The 27,916-nt window shown below is 39.5% G+C and overlaps 1 protein-coding gene across 1 annotated transcript in view; it reads left to right on the top strand.

The window, feature by feature from the left end:
- The window catches only part of FREM1 (FRAS1 related extracellular matrix 1), a 141,939-nt gene that overhangs the window by 37,782 nt on the left and 76,241 nt on the right, over positions 1-27,916 (top strand). Inside the window, exons 10-17 of the mRNA XM_036737466.1 lie at positions 77-273; positions 1,938-2,028; positions 5,887-6,054; positions 15,309-15,517; positions 16,268-16,361; positions 19,898-20,150; positions 26,188-26,379; positions 27,451-27,636. Of these exons, the coding sequence (XP_036593361.1) occupies positions 77-273; positions 1,938-2,028; positions 5,887-6,054; positions 15,309-15,517; positions 16,268-16,361; positions 19,898-20,150; positions 26,188-26,379; positions 27,451-27,636 (1,390 nt within the window). The remainder of the gene's footprint in view (positions 1-76; positions 274-1,937; positions 2,029-5,886; positions 6,055-15,308; positions 15,518-16,267; positions 16,362-19,897; positions 20,151-26,187; positions 26,380-27,450; positions 27,637-27,916) is intronic.

The following is a 27,916-nucleotide window of genomic DNA, read 5'->3' as shown; positions in this document are numbered from 1 at the left end:
CTTATAAATAGGTTGTGACACTGAATGTGTATTCAGGTTTCTGCCAGTTCAACCAGTTCTCCATTTTGCATTCCAGATAGTGGTGATACACATTACTCCGGTGGATGATGAGCTCCCAAAAGAGGTTCCTGGAATGACTCGGCATTTGGTTGTCAAGGAAACAGAGGTGGCTCATCTCACTAAGAAGCATCTACATTTTGTGGATACAGAATCTCATGATAGGGAGCTTCTCTACACAATAACTACACCTCCATTTTTCTCCTTTAGTTATGGGTATGTTGACTGTAAGTGGATTTAACATGAGAGGGTCTTGCTGTTACATTCATTCAGCAAGCATTTTTCACCACCTACTACATGCCAGGCAGAGTATTAGTCATTAGGAATACAAAAGCAAGAACAGAATGTCTCTTCTCTCAAGTCCTTTGCCCTAGGGAGGGAGAGTTCTAAAGTCTTATGCTTCCTACAAAAATACAAGTTCCAGATTTGACTGACAAGATAAGCAAAAGACAAACATTAAATGCCTTTAGTATGCAGAGTAACATAGTAGATTTGGGGGCAGCTAGGTGGTGAAGTGGATAGAGCACTTGGCCTGGAGTCAGGGAGATCTGAGTTTAAATCTGGCCTCAGACAGTAGCTATATGACTCTGGGAAAGTCATTTAACCCATATTTGCCTCAGTTCTTCATCTGTAACATGGCAACACACGGGGGAAAGAGATGGCAAACCGCTGCAGTGTATTTGCCAAGATAACACTATGGACAAAGTCCATAGAATTAGACATGACTGAATAACCTAACAACAACAATAGAAGAGGGGGAGTTATAAAGTTTAGATGGGAAGGGAATGAGCATTCTTAAGAGTCTACTATGTGCCAGGTACTTCATAAACATTATCACATTTGATCCTCATAAAACCCTGGGAAACAGGTGCTATTATTATCCCCAATTTACAGTTGAGAAAACTGAGGCAGACAGAGATTAAAGTCACGTAGTTAGTAAATGGTCACATAGCTTAGTAAAAAAAAAAAAAAAAAAAGGTCAGATTTGAATTCAGGTCTTCTTGACTTCTGACCCAGTGTTCTGGGTTCTGAGCTGCCTCAATAAGCCATATGCCCTGCCCTCATGAAGCTTCGAGTCTAGTAGGGGGATAAGCCATGCACACAGATAACTATATTGTATAACATTACATGCTAAGAGTATTAGAGATGCCAAACAGTGATAGGTGATCAAAGGAGATAATGCATGTAAAGTGGTAGTCATAGAGGCTTGAATTATTATTATTGTTATTAGCCTGGGGGTCTCTACGAACAAGAGGGAATCATGGGAAAGATGGCATTCGAGTTGGACTTTATAGGACGGGTAGGAATTCAGCAGGTGAAGACAGAAGGAGGGGCATTCATTCCAGGCCTGGGGAACTTCCTTAGCAGGGGTATGGAGGCAGGCCAATGCAGGGAACGTTCATGGAGCAGAGTTATATGACATTAACTTAGACTTAGGAGTTAACGTGGTGTGAACTCAGATGCAGCACTTTAAAATGCAGTACCCACCAGTGGCCTCAAACTTATACTGTGTCAGTCACAGAATTGCCATTTGTGTGCAAAGACAAACCATTGGCACTAGGGCCAGAGAAGGTCTCCAAAAGCACATTATGTCTGTGCCCTAAACAAAGTAGCAGTCCAATAGTTTCTGGGATGGTAATAATAACTTCTTTGCTCATGTCAAAAGATGAAGTATTATACTCATTTTCTAAACTATGTTTGGATCAGCAATGATGAAACTGCCTTGGGAGTAAACACGCCGACAATGCCATTTGGTTGTCTTGGCAAACAGTGACAGTCAGGAAGTATGTTCTCTTCCTGGCCTGTGAAATTTGAATTTTGAAAACGAGATCCCAGATTTGATGAAAAATGCACTAATTGGTGCTAATTTCTCTCCTTAGCCACTCTGATGCTGGGAAACTCTTCATGGTGGACAGCGTATTAAAGCTAGTCAAGGATCCTGCAGCTCCAGGACTGAGATCATTCACTCAGGTGCGATGTTGTGTATAAATATCAGGTACATGTTCAAAAGATATCTTGATACTGGGGTGAGGGGGAACTAGGCATGGGGACCAAAGTTGGACTTTTTTTGCTGAATGACCTGGTAAGTTTTTTTTCCCTTTCTTCACTCTTTCCTTCTTCTTTCTGCCCACCCTATTGCCCATGAGAAATGGAAAGTATTAGAAATAGAAGGTATAAACAGAAGTGCCCAAAGTGGGTATGTAGAAAAAATGGTGCTCAAGGAAGGAAAGATTCAGTAGCTACAATATAGCAGCTGATAAAACTTTTCCCCGTGGACACAGATTCAGTCATTTGGAACAAATGTCTATGAAATTTAGTGTGTCAGTAGAATTTACAGTGATGTGCAATGTGAGTGAGGTCCACAGCTCACAGATCATTGGTTACATTTTCAGAGGACCCTTTAAATTTGTAAATTTACGTTAAACAGACTATTGGTTATAAGGAATAAATGAGATAAAAAAGTGAGAGCGTTCATGAATTGTAAAGTACTATACGGATATACAGTGTCCCATCTCTGATGCTTACTAGCTGTGTGACCATGGATACAAGTTATCTGATCTCTTCTTCAGTTTCTTCTACTGTGAAATGGTTATAATAATGCCTATTATATCTACTTCTCAGGATTATTTTGAGGTCCCAATGAGACAATGTGTACAAAGCACTTTAAACATTTTAGAACACTGAATAAATGCCAATTATTGTTATTAATGTTAGTAATAAATGTTGGCTTCTTGATGGTAGAGGCTATGGCATCTTCATCTTTGTATCTCCATGAGCAGTCTTTCACAGTGCTTTGTGCATAGTAGAAGCTCAGAAAATATTTGTTGAATTTTCACTGTCTATATAAGCTTACCCAAATTGGATATAACTTTTTAAAGATTTTATTTTTCTTGTTACATTTTAAGTTCATATTGTCTCCCTCCCTCCCCAGCCTGCACTAGAGAAGGCCACAATTTGACACAGAGATATATCTATATCTATGTCAAATGGAGGCGTATTTACACACATATAGACACACACACACACATATATGTAAAAACACACATATAGATGCACACATATATGTAAAACCATACTCTGCATACTTCTATTTATTGGTTCTTTCTCTGGAGGTGGTTAGCATCTTCCTTCATAGGTCCTTTGTAGTTGATTTGAGTATTTATAAAACTCGGAATGGATATAATTTTATATTTATAATTTAAATTAAATAATTTTAAAAATTATAAAGAATGCTATTCAACATTTACTTCTGTCCTCCAGTACTCAACCATATTCTCCTTGATTGGACTGTCACAGTTATACTTTACTGAAACAGCACTTGATAAATCAGGGTCATGTCCACACTATAATTTAGCTTCAGAGTAGGCCTTGAGTAGAATGGTATGTAAACACAGAGAGAGTGATCTTTCATGATCCACTGGCATAAGAGAAAATTACACACCCTTGCCCCACAACAAAAAAATGGCAGGGAGCTCCCATGAAGCCCCAGAAACTCTTCTATTATTCTGATACCCTGAAGGAATCTTTCTACTTTTGAGCACTGTAAGAGTTTCTTGTGCAGTAAGTACCTCTGAATCTGGCTCCACAACCTCTGTGGGAAGCTCTTAATGAGAGTCAGTGATACCTGGTAACTGTGATTGTAGAGTTTGAAAAAGAGGGGAATATAGGAGTGTGAGTGGTGCTATCGGCAGCTTACCAGAGCAGAGCCTATTAATGAATTTTCAATATGATGATCATTTACATCTCAAAAATCAGCAAATGCTACAAACCATATCTTAATTTATTGTTTCATTGATTGTCTAGGCTTAAAGAGTTAGAGAAAATATTAATAAAACAGATTAAACTTAAAAGTGGATTCCGAATACATTTCCCCCCTGGAAAACTGGTTGGTAAACATTTACCAGGACACCCTTAGAAATATCCCTCTTTATTTTGATCCTTCTTCATTTGAGTCCTGCATTTGATAGAGCTCCTCACCCCAGATTGCTAGATATAAGTTGCAATGATGTGTGAGAACAAAAAATATATAGAAACACATACTTAACTTTCTTTCACACTTCTTTGGCTGTCTTCTGTGTGCCTCTTGCTGTTGGATGCAGCAATTCAATTTACTTGACCAGACATTTATGAAGCCTCTATGGTCGATAGAGCACTGTACTAGGTAATGGAAGAGAGATAAAGTTTAAGCAAGGCACCTTCACTTGTGTAGCTTATATTCTGTTAGGGAGATAAGACACAAAGATAGATGTCTGCATATACAACATAAGCACTTTAAAGAAATATAAAATAAAGTGCTAAATGAAGTCTGAGTTGGAGGTTGTTAATCAAGTGGAAAAGAGAAGTTATTGAGTTATCAAGTGGATCAGGAAAGGCTTAATGGAAGACATGGCATTTAAGTTGGGTTGTGGGTCACAGTCATTTCAAATCAAATTAGTCAAAATTTGTTGAGTGTCTACTAGGCCCTGAGGGGGCCTAACATAAGTGTTAAAACCTACTTTTTGCCCTCAAGGAACTAGTAGAAGGTACTAAAACTTACTCTGATATTTTAGAGCGTGTTCAGTTTGTTTTCTGCATCAGTAACCAACATGGCGGCACTTTGCATGGAATTTGCTTTAACATTAGTATTCTCCCTGTGGACAATCAGGCTCCTGATAGGTAGATACAACTTTGAAGGGGACTAGAAGAGGGAAGAGAAGGAAGGGCAGGAAAGAATTAGACTAATGTCTCAAATTTCCACCACTGGAAATCCTAACCTACCCATGCCTTCTTAATTCTGTGTAACTCTTGTCCATGTCTTTCCATAAATCCTCCACAGAGGATCTGCTCGATTCACTGGGCACCTTCCTCTGTATCTTTTAATGTTACATATACTTGTGTTTTCTGTCTGATTTCTCTAGCTCCTGTTACTATGTCAGCTTACCTACTTTTATGTTCACATCACAGACATTGTCATCATCACTGTCACCATCATCATCATGATAGCTACTATAGATGTCATGCTTTACAATTTGCAAAGTGCTTTAAAATATTATCTCATTTTGAGAACCTGGGAAGTGAGTACCATTATTAGTCACCTCTTACAGATGAGGAAACTGAGGCTAAGAGAGATTCAGGATCACAGAACTAATAACCATCTGTGGTGCAATTCAAATTCAGATCCTTCTGATTCCTGGGTGAGCAGTCTATCTACTGTGCTACCTCGATGCTAAAATAGCTTTAATTTACTTGCATGTCATTTCTTATGTAAAAGTCATTGTTGAAATACTCTGCATAGTACTTTCACATGCTTTATCTTTATTATCTATTGTCCTTCATGTCACTTGTGATTCTTCTGAGATCTTGGGTGTTTCATGATATACGATAATACAGCATTACTAGGAAAACATTGATGTTAAAAAAGATAGGATTTCATTGCAGGGCACAGCTTGGGGGTCATTGAAAATGCTGTACAATTTCCCAAATGAGATCTTACCCATTTTCCTCCTCCTAGTCAATGCTAGGCTCCACTAATTGCTTATCTATAAATAGGTGATGAGACACAAATAACCATCCAAGAATAATGTGAAAATGGAATAAGAGCAGCACAAGATGCTCTGTGACTTTCAGATGAGGGAGAGAAGCATTACTATGATCTCACTTCTTTCTATTTTTTCCTTTTCTAATTTGTGAAAAGAGATGATTTTACTTCTTAGAGACTATCTCAGAAGAAATTTTAAGGTTACGTTTGAAAAATGATCTTTAGGCTGATCAATGCCTACTGCCTCCAAAAAACTCTGTTGATCTTGGTCACTGCAAACTTGTCTTTCCCTTTGTCGATTGTCTTTGCAGCATGCTGTAAACCACATGAAAGTGGCCTACATGCCACCCATGCAAGACATAGGACCCGATCTCCAGCATGTTCAGTTCGTTCTCTCCATCAGTAACCAACATGGTGGCACCTTGCATGGAATTTGCTTTAACATTACTATTCTCCCTGTGGACAATCAGGCTCCTGAGGTAGGTACAACTTTGAAGGGGACTAGAAAAGGGAAGAGAAGGAAGGGAAGGAAAGAATTAGACTAAGGTCTCAAATTTCTCTTAACACTTTATTTGGCCTTTTCCTTTGTATTTTCTCTTAGAGCTGTAATTAGCCATTGGGCATCCAGGGTAGGATGCACTTAAAATGCTTTCAAACAAATCTTTAAAGACACATTCATTGAAGGAGGGTCATGGGAGAGACCCTGGGAAACTAAGCCTCATGAGGGAGATACTGCAGAACACTGACCCCTTTGAGCATGTTCCCATTCTTGGAAATGTGGTGTCAAGCTCAATTGTTTCCATCATGCCAGAAGAATGTAATGTGTTACCGGTTCCCTTTAAATTTAAGAGCCTTGGTTGGGGGCATCTTGGAAAGCAGGGACTTGCTTAAGCTGCCCCCCAAATCCCTCCAAACACCTGTAAAAATGGCTCTGAACAAATTCTAGAGCTGCAGAACCCACTAAATAGTAGAGGGAAACAGGTCTCCAGCCCGGAGAGCCTAGATGGTCTCTGGGAAGGGTCTATCACGTGGTGCTAAGAGAGGAGGGCAGCCCAGTGTAGGCTGTGCTGGGACAGACCAGATCCTGAGTCAGCTAGTCGGAACAGGTCTTGGGGCCATGAAACAGTGAGCTATGGCAGTTACCAGACTTCTCAACCCACAAACGCCAAAGAGCAGGTTAGGGGGAAACTGCAGGATTGAGTTCAGAGCAGTCCGGCTGCCAGCTCTGGGGGTGGAGGAAGTGATGCAGCAGTGGTGGTGGCAGCAGCAGGAAGCGCCTGAGGCTGCTTCCAGAGCACCAGTGTCAGCTGCTTCCCAAGTCCCTGGCTCACAAGGTCGGAGGAATCTAGCAGCGGATCTGAGTGGGAGTACAAGGAGCACTTTTTGGGCACAAAGACAGATTCTCTTGCTGTGTCCTGCTTGGATTGGTATTGCGGTGCTGGCTGGTGGTTCTTGGGGGAGGAGGAGCACTGCTGTGACAGAGCCTGGGGTGACAGGGGAGTAGAAGTAGCTCTGAAAACAACAGTCCTTGGACCCTAAAGCTTGAGACAAAGTACTCTCTACTCTACAAGCAGTCATATCCTGAAAAAAGCTCAAGGGCCAAGTAGTTGGCTAGGAACATGAACAGGCAGTGAAAATGGTCTCAGACTCAAACTCAAACTCTAGATTCCTTTTCTGTTGACAAAGAAGACCAAAACATACAGCAAGAAGAAGTCAACAAAGTCAAAGAGCCTACATCAAAAGCCTCCAAGAAAAATACGAATTGGTCTCAGGCCATGGAAGAGCTCAAAAATGATTTGGAAAAGCAAGTAAGAGAAGTAGAGGAAAAATTGGGAAGAGAAATGAAGGTGATGCAAGAAAACCATGAAAAACAAGTCAGTGACTTGCTAAAGGAGACCCAAAAAATACTGAAAAAAATAACACCTTAAAGAATAGACTAACCCAAATGGCAAAAGAGCTCCAAAAAGCCAATGAGGAGAAGAATGCCTTGAAAGGCAGAATTAGCCAAATGGAAAAGGAGGTCCAAAAGACCACTGAAGAAAATACTACCTGAAAAACTAGATTGCAGCAAGCGGAAGCTAGTGACTTTATGAGAAACCAAGATAATATAAAACAGAACCAAAGGAATGAAAAAATGGAAGACAATGTGAAATATCTCATTGGAAAAACCACTGACCAGGAAAATAGATCCAGGAGAGATAATTTAAAAATTATTGGACTACCTGAAAGCCATGATCAAAAAAAGAGCCTAGACATCATCTTTCGAGAAATTGTCGAGGAAAACTGCCCTAATATTCTAGAACCAGAGGGTAAAATAGAAATTGAAAGAATCCACCTATCGCCTCTTGAAAAAGATCCCAAAAAGAAAACTCCTAGGAATATTGTCACCAAATTCCAGAGTTTCCAGGTCAAGGAGAAAATACTGCAAGCAGCCAGAAAGAAACCATTTGAATATTGTGGAAACACAATCAGAATAATACAAGATCTAGCAGCTTCTACATTGAGAGATTGAAGGGCTTGGAATATGATATTCCAGAGGTGAAAGTAGCTAGGATTAAAACCAAGAATCATCTACCCAGCAAAACTGAGTATAATGCTCCAAGGTAAAATATGGATTTTCAATAAAATAGAGGACTTTCAAGCTTTCTCAATGAAAAGACCAGAACTGAATAGAAAATTTGACTTTCAAATACAAGAATCAAGAGAAGCATGAAAAGGTAAACAAGAAAGAGAATTCATAAGGGACTTATTAAAGTTGAACTGTTATGTTTACATTCCTACATGGAAAGATGATGTGTGTAATTCAGGAGACCTTTGTCAGTATTAGGGGAGTTGAAGGGATATAGACAGAGGGCACAGGATGAGTTGAATATGAAGGGATGATATCTAAAAGAATGAAATAAATGTAAGGGGTGAGAGAGGAATATATTGAGAGAGGGAGAAAGGGAGAGATAGAAAGAGGTAAATTATCTCACATAAAAGTGGCAAGAAAAAGTAGTTCTGTTGGAAGGGAAGAGGGGGCAGGTGAGGGGGAATGAGTGAATCTTACTCTCATCAGATTCAATTTGAGGAGAGAATAACATACACACTCAATTGGATATCTTACTCCACAGGAAAGTAAGGGGAACGGGATAAAAAGGGGGGATGATAGAAGGGAGGGCAGATAGGGGGGGGAGGTAAGCAAAAGCAAACACATTTGAAAAGGGCTGGTCAACGGAGAAAATTGAATAAAGGGGGAACAGGATAGGATGGAAGGAAATATAGTTAGCCTTTCACAACATTAGCATTGTGGAAGAGTTTTATGTAATGATATATGTGTGATCTATGCTGAATTGCTTGCCTTCCTAGGGAGGGTAGGTAGGAAGGGAAAAGGGGAGAGAATTTGGAACTCAAAGTTTAAAAAGTAGATGCTTAAAAAATTAAAAAAAGTTGTTTTTTTTTGCATACAGCTGGGAAACAAGATATATAGGGAATGGGGCATAGAAATCTATCTTGCCGTACAAGAAAGTAAGGGGAAAGGGGACGGGGAGGGAAATGGGGTAAAAGAGGGGAGGGCTGACTGGGGAACAAGACAATCAGAATATATGCCATCTTGGAAATAGGGGGAGGCTAGAAATGGGGAGAAAATTTGTAACTCAAAATCTTGTGGAAATCAATGTTGAAAACTAAAATATTAAATAAAATCACTAATAATAATTAAAAAATAAATTTAAGAGCCTTGGGGCAAAGCCCCAATTTCCCCAGACCATAGAATTAGAGCTGAAAGGGACCTCAGAGATGAGGTAGCCTAACTTCATTTTATGCATGTGGAAACTGAAGCCCAGTAGAGTTTAGTGATTTGCCCAGGGTTACAAGGTCATAAGCATCGGAGGTGGAATTCAAACCCCAGTCCTTTGACTATAGCCCTAATGCTTCCCCATTCCCTAAAACACTCTTTCTCCCATTAAACAGTGTGAGAGCAAGATGTGTTACATCTCTCTTCCTTCTATATCGTATTCATAACAGGGTAGGAACTCATTGAATTGAAGAGAATGACTTTTCTTTGGATCGTTATGGAAATAATATTCTTTGGATGCCATTAACTGGGAATGTAGAGAGATTTTTACTTCTCATATAACCATAGTTCTATTATCTAAAAGGTGAGACTTTCTAGTTCCCAAATGTGGAGATATTTTCAAATTTCATCAATACCTCTTTAATTTTATTTTCTCCTGCTTCCTCGTGTCTCACATGTTGAACAGTGGAAGGAGATTAAATTATGGGTTTCCTAGCAACCAAAAAGTGCTAATTTGCTTTCACTGCAGGCCAGCAAAGCTACCATATAATCTAGATAGGCTTTATAATTTTCCAAAAGAAGCTAAAAATGGATTTATCCTTCCTCCTTTTTTTATCACCCAATGTTTAGATAAGCCTTAAGGAACTGTGGCCCATCATTAAAATATGGCCTGCCACCTGTACTGCTTCTATAGTTATGAGACTGAGATTTTTTCAAATTAAATTAAATTTCTTCAATTATAAAGAATTTATTTTTTTCTCCCTCCCACATCTTGCCACCCACTAAATAAAGAGAAGAGAAGAGAAGAAAGAGAGGGAGAGAGAGGGAGGGAGGGAGATAGAGACAGAGACAGAGAGAGATAGAGATAGAGAGAGAGAGTGAGATCACATAAGCACAGTCAAGCAAAACATTCCCACATTGGCCACATCCAAAAATATATTTCCCATTTTGCATATTGGTCCAGTCTCTCTCTCTTTCTGTGTAACATTCTTTTTTTTCAGTCCACTGAGGTCATGTCTGATCATTTAGTTGATCTAAGTTTTAAGTCTTTCAAAATTGTATAATATTGACGTTATAGTCCAAACTGTTCTTCTGGTTTTGCTTGCTTTTCCTGGTACCAGGTCATACAGTTCTTTCCAAGTGTCTTTGGACTATTCCACTCCCACCCCACCATTTCTTTTGACACACTAGTATTCCATTACATTGTATGTCAAACTAAAGAGATTGATATTTTTCTTTTTTCCCCTCCCTCCTCAGAGTTGTGTAGATCATTAGTATCACCATTGCCAAGGCTCCCTTTGACCTTTGAAGCATGATCTCTTGATATTAAAAGGGAGACAAACAAAGGAACAGAGTTTCCTCTGCTTCTCTGTGCAGTTTAGAAACCATGAAGACACATGAAGGCACAAAATGCAGACTTAGAAGATCTGGGTTTGAATCCTAGCTTTGTCACTTGCTAACTAATGTGGCCTTGTGAAAGTGATTTTAAATCTTAGAGCCTTAGTTTCCACATTTGTAAAAATGAGGGTGGTGGACAAGATGATCTCTTAGGTCTCCCTTTTACCTCTAATGACTAGATGACTCTATAGTTTTAAATTAAGCACTGTATAAATTTATTATTATGCATAGGAATCCTCTGTCAGCAGTATTCTCTGCCTTTTCATTCTCTGTTTTAAAGTCCATGCCTACTGTGATGAAACCAGTTTTAACCTGTTGAACCATCAAATTAAATTTTGTTCAGAATATACCTGAACATGTAAGGAATGCCAGTCCTGTAAGTAGACTCATTATCAAGGAAAGTTTGTAAGTTGAGCAGAGAAATGTTGTTAAGCTATTGCTTAGGAAAACCAGTAATTTGCGCAAAACCACTCACACTTCTTTCAGGAGAAATGTGATCAGAACAAGGAAACTCAATAGATGAAATGGGAAAGTGCTTTCTTTTGAACTGGGGTAAGATAGACAGGAGTATTTTCAGGAGTATCATACCGGTAAATAGTAGTTCTATGAGGAAATAAAGGGAAAAGAGCATTGAGGACAGAGTCAGAAATCCTTTGAGTCACAGTTCAGGCGCCCACTCGCTGGGGGAATCCCTTGATTTCTCCAAGCATGAGTCTCCTCGTAAGATGGCGATAGTAACACTTGAGTGATCTTCCTCATACATATATTGGGAGGAGAGTGCCTTTTTATACATTAGATGTGAATTAACATTATTAATCTGTTCTGTGGGGATAAAGAAAAGACTTTGTTGAATTAGGCACCAAGAAGCAAAATTAGCATGATAAGCTTAAAAAAGACAGTCACAAGGATGATTCCCTAAACTGAAAGCTCTAAGGGCTTTTGACTCAAAATTGGCCTGAAGTTCCAATAACTTGTACAAACTCTTGAAAAAAGGGATTGGTGCAATAAGGAGGAACTATTTCCAAATTTGAGACATCAAGGGGGATAACTGAATGGATAAAATATTAATGAAGGGAAGAGAGAAACAAATGTTTATTAAGCACCTACGATGTACGAGGCACTGTGCAAAGTACCCTACAAATATTACCTCGACTTATCCTCACAACAACTTGCAGTTTTTATTCCCCGCTTTGTAGTTGAGGAAACTGAGGAAGACAGAGATTAAGTGATTTGTCCAGAATCAGTAAGTATCTGAAGGTAGATTTGAACTCAGATTTTCCTGAGTCCATGCCTGGCACTCTATCCACTGTTGGGGTATGTATTGAACCTGATTCCTTCTAGAGGTCTCTTCTAACTCCGAGTTTCATTGATTCTGTGGATTGGTTCATACATTTTTATTTCTTTGAAAATATTGGGGGCAGCCAGGTGGCACAGTGAATAGAGCACTGACCCTGGAGTCAGGAGGGCCTGAGTTCAAATCCCGCCTCAGACACTTGACATTTATTAGCTGTGTGACCTTGAGCAAATCGCTTAACCACAATTGCCTTGCCTTCCCCCATCCAAAGAAAGAGAAAATGTTGATGCTTTAATATTTCAATTACTATCCTAATATAGACCTTTAATTATTATCATAAAATTTTGATAAATAGGGACATGATATACTACTTGGTGACAGTGTACCTAAACTTTAGGTTCCATTTTTTAAAAGATTGAATCAGAAAGCCTAAATTTATGAAGTGATAGCAAAATATTTTAAGGTTACAGAAGCCAGGGTTCTGTTCAAACACATGGTACATTTGTGTATGAGAAGGAACTCTGTTTTTGCTAGCCAACTTCCTCCCCCCTTTATGGGGGAAGAATTTGGCTGATGATTACTTTTAGTCGTTAGCAACTTAATTGTACTTCACATTTGGAAACAGTTTTTCAGAAATGTATTAATTTCGAGTTACTAATGTGAAGGACATTATTATAAATATTTATGATGTATAGTTCCCCTATTGCTTTATTATGCAATTCAATTCGACAAACTTTTATTTAACAGCTATTGTGGGCAAAGCAATGTGCTATTGTATGTTTGTCACATGTCAAATAGAAAAACGCTGTTTTCAGGTTCATTTTTAACAACCAGGATTTATTTAAGGCTTATTGTAAGTATAATAAGATATGTGTAGCAGAATAGTCTTTTTTTGAACCAGACTTGGGATTTTATCTTTACAGGGAGCCGCAGATAAGGATGGCTTACTCCTCCCATCTGCCAAGTGGAGTGCTAGAGTGCTAGTGGGAGCACTGGGAGGTTGTGATTATCCAGGGTCACACAGCCAGCGAGTGTCAGAGGCCCACCTTGAACCCAGATCATCTGAATTCCCAGAACAGCTCTTTCTCCTCTATATCATGGGTGGGGAACCTGCAGCCTCAAGGCCACACGTGGCCCTCTGGGCACTCAAGTGGGGCCCCTTGACATGTGGCCTCAAGGCCGCAGGCTCCCTACCCCTGCAGTCTATACTTTCTTCCCATTTTAGCTATTTTGTTTTCATAAGAAGGACCTGCTTAGAGTCCATTTTGTCCATCATCTTGTTCTTAGCAGGTTATTTTTATTCTAAACTTTCACTGTCATAAAAAAAATGTTTTAAACAGAGTTGTTGTTGAGTCATTTTCAGTCTTGTTCCATTCTTTGTGAGCCCATTTGAGGTTTTCTTGGCAGAGATACTGGAGGGGTTCCCTATTTCCTTCTCCAGATCATTTTACAGATGAGGAAACAGAGGCAAACAGGATTAAGTAACTTGACCAGGGTCACAACAGCTAGTAAGTGTCCAGGCTGCATTTGAACTCAGATCTTCCTGACTTCAAGTCCATTGATCTGTCCACTTTGCCCCTTAACTGCCTCGTGAACAATGTCTATCGTAGAGACTAAATAGGAAGGGATTCCCTACTGATGGTAAGTAATTCCAGATGTTACTGGTGGCAGATGGTATTGTGCTGGTTTCATCAAGCCTGAGAACAGAGGGTCACCTCTGAGAAATGAGAGCCTCCACTGCTCAAAAGGCTTCAGCCTAATAGTACACACAGGCAAAAACAAATGGATGATATATTTCTGTTGTTTAAAATGTGTTGTACATTCAGGCAACTAGGTGGCACAGGAGATAGGGTGCCAGGCCTGGAGTCGGGAAGACCTGAGTTCAAATTTGGCCTCAGACACGTATTAGCTGTGTGACCTTGGGCAAGTCACATAACCCTGTTGGCCTCAGTTTCCTCACCTATAAAATGATCTAGAGAAGGAAGTGGCAGACCACTTTAGTATCTCTGCCAAGAACACCCCAAATGGGATCCCAAAGAGTCAGACATGGTTGAAAAGTGATTGAAAAGCAATGACATAGTTGAATGGTTAGCTCATTGAGCTGGTTCATCAGTGTATATTGCAAGGAAGGGACCATAAGCTTGGGTCAGAATTGGATAAGCAGAAATCTCTATAGCATTTGGGATGCTGTATAGCTCTTTTGATGATCTCAAGCTACTGAATTTTTTTTTAAATTGGGCCTTATTTGCACCCAACTAAAGTATTTTTAAAAACTCACCATCACTTCCTACCTCCACTCTCTGTTGCCTCCAACACATACTCTTTTAAACCATTGTCAAAATAACATGTCTTAGACCTAGAAATAGTTATATCACTCATATGCTGAAAAAAAATAATTCTCTCTTGCCTATTGAGTGCATTTCAAATTCCTTTGCTTAGTTTTCAAGGCCTTTACTATTTGGCACAATCATAATTTTTCAGACTTATGTTACTTTCCACTATGCATTCTATGCTCCAGTAAAAGCAAACTTCTCTTTTACCTCTGAATGCACCTTATCTCCAAACCTATATTCACCTTATTTCCTCTCCTGGAGTGTTTTCTTTCTCCATTTTCACCTGTTGGATTCCTAGGCTTTCTTTAAAATCAAAGTCAAATGCTACTTCCTCCATGAAATCTCCATTTGGTACACTGGTCCCCAGGGTGGTGCCATTGGGATTAAGGAAGAAAAAATTGATACAAGAGTTGTTGCACAGAGTGGAATCAATAGAACATAGTAACTGAATGACTATAAGAAGTGAGGGAGAGGAAATACTCAAAAATAATGCCAAGATTTGGAACAGGGGAGAACGGGTAAATGACCAGATCACTGACATAAATAGTGTAGTCAGAAGGGGAATCAGGTTTAGGGAGCAAGGTAGTAAATTTGTTTTTGGACACATTGAATTTGAGGTGCCTCCATTCAGGTGGACATGTGCCAAAGGCAGCTGGAGATACAAGTGTAGACCTCAGAAGAGAAGTCAGAATTAGACCTGGAGATAGAGATTTAGAAATTTTTGGAATAAAAGTGGTATTTGGAGGCATAGGGCTGATTGAACTCTCCAAGGATAAGAGAGTATAGGGAAAGAAGAAGAAAGGCCAAGGAAAGATCCTTAGGGAAAAGGAGAACTTAGGTTGATTATCATTTGATGGGATTTATTGTTTTTTGGAGTTTGGTCTCCTGGGACGTTTTTGTCATAAAGAAATTTGAATGCTTTCTTCTTTCCAGGTACTCACCAACTCACTGCAAGTAGATGAGGGGGGTCTGTGTATCATCACTACAGAGCACATTCTGATTTCAGACGTGGATACGAAGCAGGACAAACTCAGACTGTCCCTCAAGAGACTGCCGCTGCATGGAATGGTGGAACTGGATGGTTTCCCTCTAAGTCATGGAGAGGAGTTTTCATGGGGAGACCTCCATGCATTAAAAGTTAGGTTAGAAAAGTTTAATGCCTTCTCAGTATATTCTTGAGTAAGGACAGGGGATATTTATCTGGAAATCCGTGGACTTCAAGTGATCAGTGAATAGCTTTCAGGGTAAAAAAACATTTTTTAATTGAAATGATTTCCTTTGTAATTTTATGGATTTTATTTTATTCATTTAAAAACATTACTCTGTGAAAGGGTCCATAAGATTCACCATACTCCCAAAGCCATCTATAACATACAAAAAAGCTAAGAATCCCTAAACTTAGTTGAAGGTCAAATGAATAGCCGAGTAATGTTTGTCTCAACCTGTCAGAGTACAGGGACAGCTGAAAGGTGGCTTTTCTATTCAGGAATTTTTATTTATTTCAATGTGAGTGTGAGCTTTGTGCCTCAAAAATTTTGATTCTTACTATCTGATTGAGTCTAGTAGGAAGGATATATGTGGATTTTTTTAGGAAAGGTAGAGGGAAGAATCAATAAGATTCATATAAATACTAAACTAGCTACAATGCTGTATCACCAGGAAGCTTCTCTCTTATAAGTTAATAATGACTATTTTATTTATATTCATCATGACTGAAACTGAGTCTATGAAATGTTTGAAAATTACCACCGTAGAGCCTGGAAGATGCTCCATAATGACACAGTTTTCTTAGAATGAAAACACACACAACAAACAAAGGAGATTGAGTTAAGCTTCTCCATTGCATAGTTCCTTGACTCATTACTAATTACTGACAAATACAATTCCCCCAGGTATCACCACGATGGATCAGAGGTTCTCCGTGACAACATGCTCTTTGAGACAACTGACGGAACAAATTCTGCAGAATTTGTCCTTCAGGTCAAGGTTAGTGTGATGTTCCATCTCTGCATTGTGTTGAAAATCTGGTTCTGAAAGCCCCCAGGACCATAGGCAAAGAGCTGAAAGGGATGTCAGAAACATCTAATCCAACTCCCTCTTTTTACAGATGAGGAAACTGAGTCCCAATGTAGGTAAGCAACTTATTTAAGGTCAAACAGGGAGTATACGGCAGAGACAGTATTTGATTCTCAGTCTTTGTTGATGCCTCCAGAGACATTGTTCTTTTTACTGTAAATTAGGTATTTGTGAGGAGAATGTTTCATTAAAGTTAAATACCTATGTAAACGGGCCATTACCATCCCTGAAGCGCTTGGGCCAAAGGATGAAGGAATGTCTTTTTCACAGATTTCAGAGCTTTTCACAGTGACTGTCATATAGTAGGTATTTGATAAATGCTTATTAACTTGACTTTGATGTTGTAAGAAGGGTTGGGTCAGCAGCTCTGCCAGGGTGAATGGGCTCCATTACATTTCTGTAAGTAGCTATTCTAAATAGGTCAAGTTTTACTTCCTTCTTTTGGGCTTAGCTGTACTTAGAGAATCCAGGGCTGAATTTGGGCCTCTGTCTCCATAGCTGATGACTGAGCAGCATTTCAGGGATAGAAATGAGTGTTGTCTTCACTGACAATCTTTCTCAATTGGGGGAGGGAGGAAGGAAAGGGAAAAGAGAAAGAGAATTCTCTTTGAAAGGCAAATTTCAGAGGAAAAAAAAACAACTTCTGTGTCTCCCACCCACATCCATCTTATTGCTGACAATATGCAGGGAGGGTAGTTTGGGAAATAATCTGCTTATTGTTACTCTTTAAACAAAAGCTTATGCTCTTTGGAAGCTATTCAGAGGTGAAGCCATATTTTTAAAAAAAGTATTTCTTATTTTCCAAAAAAGAAGGAATGTTCTTAATTCTCTGGCCTATGGACTTTATTATCCTTTTGAAAACTGAAGCACTTCTCATTTTTTTTAAAAGAATGCCACAAGATGGTCAACATTGATTTATTAGTGAAAAAATTTCCTTAGCCAGGACAGAGAACAATAAATGAAATGGAGTAAATTCACTCAGAGCATTTGGAATAAGATACCTTTTCCATGCAAACTAGGTTTATATATTACATATGCAAATATATGTGTAAATACACATATATGTGTATACACACACACACGGATACACACAGAGAAAATGCTCACTATTGGTTGTTATTGTGCCACAAGCCTTTTCATGGGACTATAAACCTAGAGTCTGAATAGACTTCAGAGACCATCTAGACCAACCCCCTCACTTTACTTACAGAGGAGGAAACATTTAGTAATTTCCCTGTGGTCAGACAGGTAATAATCATCAGGGATGAGATTTCTACTCAGGTTCTTTGATGCCAAAGCTCATGCTCTAAACAGAAACAACAGCACAACTATGCTTACTTTTAGTAGAATTATTAACCAGTCTTATCTATTGAAGACCATGACACTGCAGATGATGAGGCTACCCCCCCAAGTCAAGTCAACGAGCAGTTATTAAGCACTTGCTGTGTGCTAGGTATGATGCTAAGCTCTGGGGGTACAAGGAAAGACAATCCCTGCTCTCAAGGATCTCAAAATGTAATGAGAAAGTCACCAAGATATAAAAAAATACATGTATATATTTGTATGTGTGTGTGTGTGTGTGTATATATATATATATATATATATACACACACATACATACATATGTACATAGGACAAATTGGAGGCTAATCCCAGATGGAACTAACATTAAGGCAACACCACCTTCAGCAGAGATAAAAACTTGGGCTATGGGGAGTTCTAGTCACAGGAGCCAAAACTAGCTATTTTCTAACTCCCAACCGAGAATATTAGAGTGGAAACACAGTCAGCCTCATGACTGTAGTTATAGCCCATTGTGTGTGAGCCCATTAGGGAAATTCCAATTATCTCTATTTAGGGAATTTTGGGGGAATCTTTTTTCCTCCTCATATTTCTACGTAATAATTGATGTCATGTAGATAAATGGGCTGTGTGACCATGGGCAGGTCACTGCCCCTCAGTGCTCCAGGCTGGTCTGCATAGATGGAGGGAGTTTTCGCCCCAGAAGTTCCTTACACCAAGAAAATCACAGGTCTATAGACCAACTAGGTGTTGCAACAATTCAGCTAGCAGCTGCTGTGGGGGTGAAAAACCAACACAAGCCCAACAACAAGAACGCTGCAAGCACAGGTTCTTTTGATCTGCTTTACTGAGGAAAGCAACGTTAAGGGGTTAACAGTGTTATTTCAATACAACATACACTTAGTTCAGGGTAAAAAGCCAGCACCCTGAACTTCAGAGCAAATACAAGCAAATTACAAACATACATTTATAAACACACCAGATACAATTCATAGTTACCAAGAAACCATCGACATCTGAGTTCAGATGAGAGGCTCTTAGAGCATCTGCCCAGAGTCCTGTGCCTCCAGGAGTGAGAGCCTCAAGCAAATAGCTCTGTTCTCCCTTTTTATACAGTCTTTGGAAATCAGCAAACACCATCTGAGCAACCAGAACTTAGGTGCCTACTATTTGCTCTGTTCTTAGCAACTCCTCTTAGGACCCTGCGGGCTTCACACCCACATAGGCTTAGCATCTAGTAGATAGGGGTTTGGGCCTGGGGTTTAGCACCTATTAAGACTCAATCAAAGACACCCAACTTAATCGATATTACACTAGGAAATCATCAAGCCAGTCAAATCCTATATGAAATTAGACCTGCCATAAATTTTCTCATCCTTTTTCTCCTATCAGACAGCAGAGAAGGTTTTCTGGGTATTAGACCTGGAAGGGACCTTAGAATCCTTAAGCAGAGATGATGGCACTCAGGATAAATGTCTTGCCCGAGGTCACCCAGCCAGTATGGAGCAGAAGTGGTGCTCTGGCCCCAGGTCCAGTGCTCTTTCCATCACACCTCAGTCACCCCTATTGTTTCTCCAGCTTGAGTTCTGACTGATTTCATGTACACTGCATTTCAAGTTCAACTCAAAATGTCTGGAATTTAAATGCCACTTGTGGGTCTACATCATCTTCCTGGGTGATGGGAGAATGGGCCTGGAGGAAGGCTTCACAGTCACCATGCAACTTGTGCTAAAAATAACTTTGATGAGTTAAACGTAAATGAGTCTGAACACATGGCTTCCATTTTCCTTTGAATACGTGTAAGTTTAACAATGAAGGAGAAGAGCGCTTTATATTTTGCCAGCTCTGAAACAATTGAAGTACAGTGTGAGAGGGTTTGGCTGGGCCCAAAATGATAACTGCACTCACCCACACCCAATCTAAAATGTCCCTCAAATGGGTCATTTTTTGCAAAATGGTGCATGTGGGGATTGCTAAAAGATGCAGGCTGCTTGGCCAATTTCCAGGCCTATTGTTTCGTGTGTCTAGAAGATTGAAAACCCCTCTTTTTCTTTCTGTGAGCTATGGATTACCAATTAGGCAATTTGTCATCTTTTTTCTTTTTTTCTTTCTTCTGGAAGCCAACCATTCCTTTTTTTGCTTAGGTTTTACCTGTAAATGATGAACCCCCTGTCCTGAAGGCTGACCTCATTCCCATAATGCATTGCCCTGAGGGAGAGGAAGTGGTCATCACCTCAGAACACGTTTATGCTACTGACATGGACAGCGATGACACCAAGCTGGTGTTCGTGATCACACGTCAGCCTCACCATGGGGTCGTGAGGAAATCTGGTATCTCTGTGGACCAGTTCACCCAGGGAGACATTGATGCTGGAACCGTAACATACAAACACACAAGTAAATGACCTTAATGATAAAGACAGGTGTGGGAGGTGGAGCAGAATGCAGTCAAATGAAGGTTGAAGACTAGGGATCCTCCACTTTTGTCACACTGTCATTTCCCTGAGGGCTCCAGTGACCTTCATATCCCCCATTCTTCCTTTGTAAGTAAAAAGCCCATAGTTTATCTTTAGGTATTATAAACACACAACTTGTTCCAACTGGTTGTTCAACATACAAGTAGGTCTTAAAAACTCAAAAACTAGATTATAGGGGAGGTCAAGAAATAAGATGAGAGATTGTATCAGTAAGGCAAGATTCATGCTCTCTAGGATGACCATGAACATGTCTGTATGGTTCAGAATCTCAAAGTATGGAAACCTCTCTAGATAGAAGGCAGAGGAAGTATAACATTTATTTAGATGCCAGAGGGTCAAATCCCAAGACCAATAACTCCAATTTGATATAGCAGTAATTATATTTCAAAACCAGTAAGCCCATCTCAATGTAGCAACAAGGAAATTATAACACAGTATTATAGCAAGGAACCAAGTCATCTTGTAACTTTCCCTCCTGCTGGGGCCTTCCTGTAAACACTCAAGAATTCCAACTCTCTGCTTGCCTTTGTTCTCTTCCCCCCTTAATTCTCTGATCTTCACAGTTTTCTGGTTTCCACTCTTGACTCTGCACTTTCTCTGCAGCTCTATCAACTCGGAGTTCTTGCTCCTCCTTGGGCTGAATTCTGATTTCTGAATTCTATAAGGCTAGTCTCTGAGCTCTCGGCAGATTCTGAGTTCTATGGCTACCTTCTGGGTATATATACTCTTTTTAGGGCTTGAGGACTTCATGCCTCTCGTGACCTAATTAGCAAAAGGGTGTGGGCCTGGGGCCTCATGCCTAGTTAGTGAAAGGGTGTGGGCTTGGGGCTGCACCCCTGGTGAGTAAAAGGTGTAGGCCTGCCTACAATCAAGCCTCTCCTAATCAAGTTTCCCTTAACTGACTCCACCTGAGAAACTTCCCTTAACTAGCTCCACCTGAGGCCTATTGAATGAGATTCTATTATCACCATGGAGAATTCAATTCTCTGGGCTGCCAAAATGGCTCTCCAGGACACCCTGTTAATTTCCTCTAAGATCTTTCTATTGTGTGTTGGGATGTGGGGAGAGGTGTGGATTGAGGTCTCAAGAAATGCTATTTTAGTTAATACTTAAGTGTAGTTCAATGGATTGCCATATAGGTATTTAACTGAGATCCATAAAAGAACCTCTTCAAGGAGAAAAATAAAAAAGTTCTTAAAATGTGTTGCTTAGAACTGAACAAAATCCTTAACAGATCTGGTTGAATCTGAGCAGAGAATGGAGGAGCTATCCCCTTGTTAACCCTGGGCATCATGTACCTCTAAATGCAGCCTAATGCAGCATTTGCCCTTTTGGCTCCCATATCCCACCGATGACTCATCTTGACCTTGCCATCCTCACTAACATCCTCAGATCTTTTTCAGCTGAATTCCTGTGACCCCCTTCCTTCCCCAAAGAAGATTATTTTGAAATAGTCCTCTTTAAATGCCATCATTGTGGTACGTTGGAAAGAATATTGTCTTTAGAGTCAGCGGGTCTGCGTTCAAATCCCCCCTCAGAAGTTTATATAGCTTATCATTTGAGGCCCAACGATCCAAGGATGTATAACAACAGAAAATTTTGGGGAAAATTCCTGAATTTGTATATGTATGTATGTGACCAGGAATGGTTCATGGATAATTCTGGGAAGAAGGGGGAGAGAGGGACATTTCTGTTCTGTATCTTGAGGGAGAGAGATACATGGAGTCATTTGTCTCTTCCCCAGAGCCTGTATCCTGAAAAATGATGGGAAAATGACTGCAGAGGAGTTTTGTGTGTCAAAGATGATGAATTAGAACATCACAAGGAGAGACTGAATAGAATTCTGAATGGGGAAGTAGGAACTGATCAGAATAGTGAAAGTAGAACAACCAGAGATGCACCTAACTGCATGGAACAAGAAAGCCTCCCTGCTTAGGTCCTGGCGGGGAGGGGTAGTACATTGGATCTTCTTCTAAATGTGGTCACCACAGGTAAAAGGAGTGGTGTCTTTGAGGGTCGACTCACCCAACTGGATTTAATCCATACTACAATGCCAAGCAATGTCTCCACAATCCTTTGGGATATTGGCACTGTCAAGGAAACACATTGCTCCCCTCAAGACCAAAAACATGCTCATTTCTCTGGAACTTGCGCATAGCTCTTTTTCTTTCTTCCCAGAATTCTCCATGAACCATTCCCAGGTATGTGTACATTCATGGAACCTCTAGATTTTTCCTCAGACATCTCTTGTCATGCCTCTTGGGAGTACTGTGCTCTGTACACTCATAATCTATGTGACTTTGGGCAAATCACTTAATCCCTGGTTCTTAGTTTTCTTAACTATAAAATGAGGCATTCAATTATTAGATAGCCTCTGAGGTCCATTCCAAGCCTAAATCTGTGAACTAAATGTCCATTATCATGTGAAAAATTCTGAATGTAAGAAATTTTAATCTCCTGTACTAACATTCACTGGCTTAAAGTTTAGCTTAGTATTTGCCTTTTCTCTTTTCCATAGTAATGAACCTCAGTAAATTTTTTTATTAGTTTGCTTCTCTTCAGTGCCCTTGGCCTAAGGATATATTCTATATGCCCACTGTCCTCGATATGGAGTGGAGGAGCTGAATTCAGTGCTTTCTTTTTCCTCCTAGTTTCCACATTTTCTGTTTAATTAGATTGGTAGAAAAATGATCCAAAAAAGAATAATTCTTTCACAGGGTTACGTATGGGATGTCTAATTTGCCCAGCATCAGCTTAATGGTACTTGAAGAGCAAAGCCTAGTATTTCTACGTCTCTACTGTGCGGGGGTTGCCGTACGTAGAGTCTACAACAAATTAGATTAAATAGTGCTATCCCCAATCTAATTTGGCCACACTTACTTTAGGTGTTTGGTATTATCAAACAAATAAAAGATAGAATTCAAAGTGCATTTTCCCATTTAAAATTCAGGTTTGTTCCATGGCACTTGTACAATGTTTTGCGTTTAGAGGGGAAGAGAGGATAAAAGTGGCTGACTTTTTAGGCTGGATGTTATAAGAGTAGAAGGGTCACTTTAGGTCCAGGATCTAGTCCTTAGATTTGCAGAATGAACAACTTGTTTTATCAGCCTACCCAGAGTAACCAGGTTCTGCAGGGTCATCATATTCTGTCCCTACCCTTAGGCATGCTCAACACTAGGAAAATTTTTGGCTTGGGAAATAGAAATCTCTTCTGAGGAAGGGCAGTGGGATCCAAATGGGCGAGGCCAAGAAACCATGATTGTCTAGTTCCAAAGCTTCCTTTGCCATGCTGAAATGAAAGAGATTGACATAATTGGGAACCTGGTTACAGGAGATAAAATTTAGGTTGAGAAGTCAGTGCCAGATCTGGTGGCAGGAGTTAAGGTTGACATGACCCAGGGCCAGCCTGACTTCCTTCTCCTGATTCAGCTATACTGAAGGTACAAGCTCAGGCAAAAATATACCAACCCAGATCACAACAGATCATAAGACCAACTGATTCATTTACAAAGGTGATGGGGAGGGGACCAATGCAATGTACAGTGTGAAAAAGAATCCTGGTTTTCATCTCTCAGTTCAGAAGGCCTTCCCAGTTTCAAAGTAGCTGCAAAGCTGAATTAGTAAGTAAAATTTCTCTGGGGTGCAGGAGTTATATGGACTTGAGGGGTATTAAGTATCACAGGGTCATGATTCTAGCACTGGAAGAGACCTCTGATATGATCCAGTCCAACCTGTTCATTTTATAGTTGAGAAAACTGGAGCCAAGGAAAGTTAAGTGAGTTGCTCAAAATGGCGGGCAATGAGTGTCTGAGGGTAGACTTTGAATCCAGATCTTCTGACCTTAAGCCCAGTGCTCTTCCCACTGCACTGGATCCAGGGTTCCTTGGGATACTAAAATCCAAGAGACAGCCAGGTGGGAAACCAGTGGCAGCAGTGAAGAGATGGTATTAGAGAGACCAAGAGAGGATGTCTCCTCCTCTAGTCTGATAGAGACTAGAGAATTATCTCCACTTCACTACATAATATATACTTTCTAGTAACAAATTACTTATGTCTATCAGATGGCCCCTCACCCTTGGACAGGGCCGGATGAATAACATCATACAGTCCCAGAATGTTAGAGCCAGAAGAGACCATGGAAATTATCCTGTCTACTAATTTCGCATTCTTACCATTATAATTCTCCTTTCTCAAAGTTCTTTATCGCTCTCTAAAAGAATCTTTCATAGCATTTCCTGATGACAGACAAGCTCCAATTTCCAAAATTACCCTTTATCTTCTATCAGTTACATTTTAAATGGTTGTCTTCCTTTCCAGGGAGGTACTTTGGGCCTCCTGCAGAGATCCAGGAAGCACTTCAGTATTATCTGCAGCATGACAGGCTGTTTCTTAGGCTAATTTCCTTCCGCAGATAGCTTACTTAGCTCATTTGTTTTATGGGCATTTTTAGCCTTCAGGTTCCAAGGGTGACATTTTCTAATCTTATCCCTGAATTCTAGACATGCCTCCTTGTTTGGATTCTGAAAATACATGAACTTGGATATGAAATCAGAAGATATGGGCCTGATCTCTGGTTCTAATACTTATTGTATGGCTTTGGACAAATTATTTACCCTCTCTGGGCTGAAATTTCCTCATCTATAAAATGAAAGAATTCCTCTAAAGTCCTTTCCAGCTTTATTGATTACAGAATGAAGGATGAAAGATCCCAGGACTTAAAACTTTCAATGATCACATGATTTAGCACTCTGCCTCCAGGGAGGCAAGTATATAAACCACTGGAGAGACCTATGGTCTTGGGGTAAAGGTAGAAATTTCTTTGATATTTCCAGGGTTCAATCACTTTTAAAATCAAGATATTCTTTTTGTATAGCCAAATTCCTTTAATTCAAGTTAAATCCACTTACCGGTACGGACTACTGGTAGGCATCTTACTCTTAACAACTCTTTTTAAACTTGAAGACACATATTTATCCTATCCATACCAACTGTTTTTTTTTCCTAAAGGGCCTATTTTCCAACAATTTAGTTACTCTGGTTGCCTTTTTCTATCATTGCTAGTGTTTCCACATGCTTTGTAAAATAGGGAAACCAATGCCAGACATGATTCCAAGGCTTTTATTTGATCTAGCCCCAAGATGACTTCCCAGATCTTTTGGTCCACATACATACTAGTCAATGATCTTAGTTTAATTCTTGCCTTCTTTATCTTTTCAAAGTGGTATGAGCATGAATAAAAGCATACCTATAAAGCACTTTAAAATGCCTCAAGGCAAGACAATACTCAATTATTCAGAAGTGCATTGTCCATTGTTAGAACCTGGCTCCTACGTTCATGTCTTCCTGCCTCCTCTACCATTTCTGGGGCCATTTTGCTACTCATTAATAGGGTTATTTCAGGGTAGAAAAGGAAAATAAAGGAAATGCCCATTTTCCCCCAGTGACTTTCTTGTTTGGTAGCAATGCTGGTTAAAAATAAATTAATGAGAAAGTAGTCAAAACAACCGAATATAGCTTTAAGATTATCTATGTCCAGTTCCTCCTTCCATATGAGTAATTGAGAATAGTCAATTTAGAATATTGGTGCAAATAGGTATTTATAATGGTCATTTTTCATTTTGCTTATCAAAGGCAATTGATAATTGAAAAGAAAATTGTTACTGCCACAGCAGTAGCTTCCCTTTGCCTTCCTGAACTCCTCGTCCTGGTCAGCTCCAATTTTGATGCTATCATGGTCAGAGATTTCAGGAAGAAGATACTCTAAGAACAGCAGGTGGAGATGTGCTTTGTTACATGATGATAATATCATTACCATGGAAGTAGTTTCAAAATGTCCACATGTCCAATTTTTTCCCTCTCCCACATTTAGACAGGGAGTAATGGACAGGGCATCACGAAGGCATGGTATTTTTTTGCTATAAAAAAATCAAAATCTTACACCTGGTTATCTTTTCCAGGTGGAGAGATTGGCACAGCCCCTTGTTTTGACACCATTACTTTGGTGGTTTTGGACGGAGAAGCTGGCCCTCATGACTGCTGCTACCAAGAATCCATTTCTTCCCCACTTCCACTACATCATTCTTTTCCAGTGTTTGATCTCAACGTGACCGTGTACCCTGTGGACAACCAACCACCAACTATTACAACAGGTGAAAATTCTTTTCCTATTAAAGCCATTTTGTGTTAAACCATCGTCAAAAGGTTAACGTGCCAAGTATTCTCACACATAGTAAGACTTGATCTATGATCAGACCAGAAAGCCATGAAGATAGGATCTCCTATTTATATCCTATTCTAATTTTAGCTGATTTAAGCACAGAGGTCTATAAAAATAAGCTTTGATAAATGTTCACATGACAAATAATTTGCTCTAACAATTTTACATATATATTTATTTGGGAGAGGGGAGGTGAATGTCTCCAAATTTTCTGCTTTAATTTCAAATGGGAAAATTTCAGTTGCCTTCTGACTAGAGAGTAGTTTATTTTACCCATAATAACCTCTATTAGAGGAAAGTAAGTAGACCAGAGAGACTATTTATCTATATTTAACCTTATTTGCTTTTTAGAAAGTCATCTCTTCACAGGCATTTTGTATACGTTCTGTCTCTCGGAAAAAAATATAAGCATATGTATGAATGTTATTGTAATTTGCAGCTTATCACCCAAGCAATGTTCTGGAAAGGAATCATTGTCCCTGCAGAATAATTAAGCACCAAGGCATGAAAAAAATGTCCGTTATGAGCAATTCATAATAGCTCTCAGGCAATTAGTGCTCTGACAAACGGAGGTAACAACTGATCTTGAAGAGTACATAAACTATGTTTAGTGGCTTATCACTAAGGCTGTTCGTTAATTTTTTTTTCATTTGTGACTTATGTGGTGACACAAGGGAAATCAGGGAGAGGACTTTAGAAAGAATGGAAATCTATAAGGGAGCATGTAGCATTACTGCTGTCTTTTGGTTATTATCTGGCTTTCTTATATAAAAAATGCAATTTTTAAGTGAAATTAAATTCTAACATGTCCCTCATCTCCCATGTCCCCAAGACCTTCGCTAGAAGGGAAGGTTTGCCAACCAATGTGATCATCTTCCCATTACAGCAAATTTGCATGTAGAGTCTTCCATGAATTAAAATTCCAATTGCTCCCTTTTGTCCTCATCATTTCTGATAAGAGAATTTCAAGTGAAGTCACAACCCTGATATTATTTGTATGCAGGTGCCCGGTTTGTTGTGGATGAAGGCTCTACGGCTGCCATTACCATTAACCATTTAATCACTACTGATCCTGACACAGCCATGGATGACTTAGAGTTTGCTTTGGTTTCTTCTCCCCAGTTTGGCTATATTGAAAATATACTACCTTCACCAGGTTTTGAAAAAAGCAATATTGGCATAAGCATAGGTAAGTCATGGTCATTGGACCTCTGGCTACTTTTCTGGGCCAGTACCCTTATAGAAGATTAGAACTAAAAGAAATCATAGAGATCATATAGTTCTTAGTTGGTAAACTGATACCTAAGCCGACATGGAAGTGAAATAATGAATATTCATCATTTTGCAAACCTTAAAGTGCTATATAAATGTCTTTTAGTATTGTTGCTGTTATTATTACTATTATTTTATTAATATTTATTACTATGTACTATTTATTAATTATGACTTATTTAATCAATATTATTTTT

The sequence above is a fragment of the Trichosurus vulpecula genome, chromosome 9 (assembly GCF_011100635.1).
Source record: "Trichosurus vulpecula isolate mTriVul1 chromosome 9, mTriVul1.pri, whole genome shotgun sequence".
NCBI classification, from domain to species: Eukaryota; Metazoa; Chordata; class Mammalia; order Diprotodontia; family Phalangeridae; genus Trichosurus; species Trichosurus vulpecula.
The sequence above is the reverse complement of the archived record's forward strand: the minus strand, read 5'-3'. Positions and strand labels throughout refer to the sequence as shown.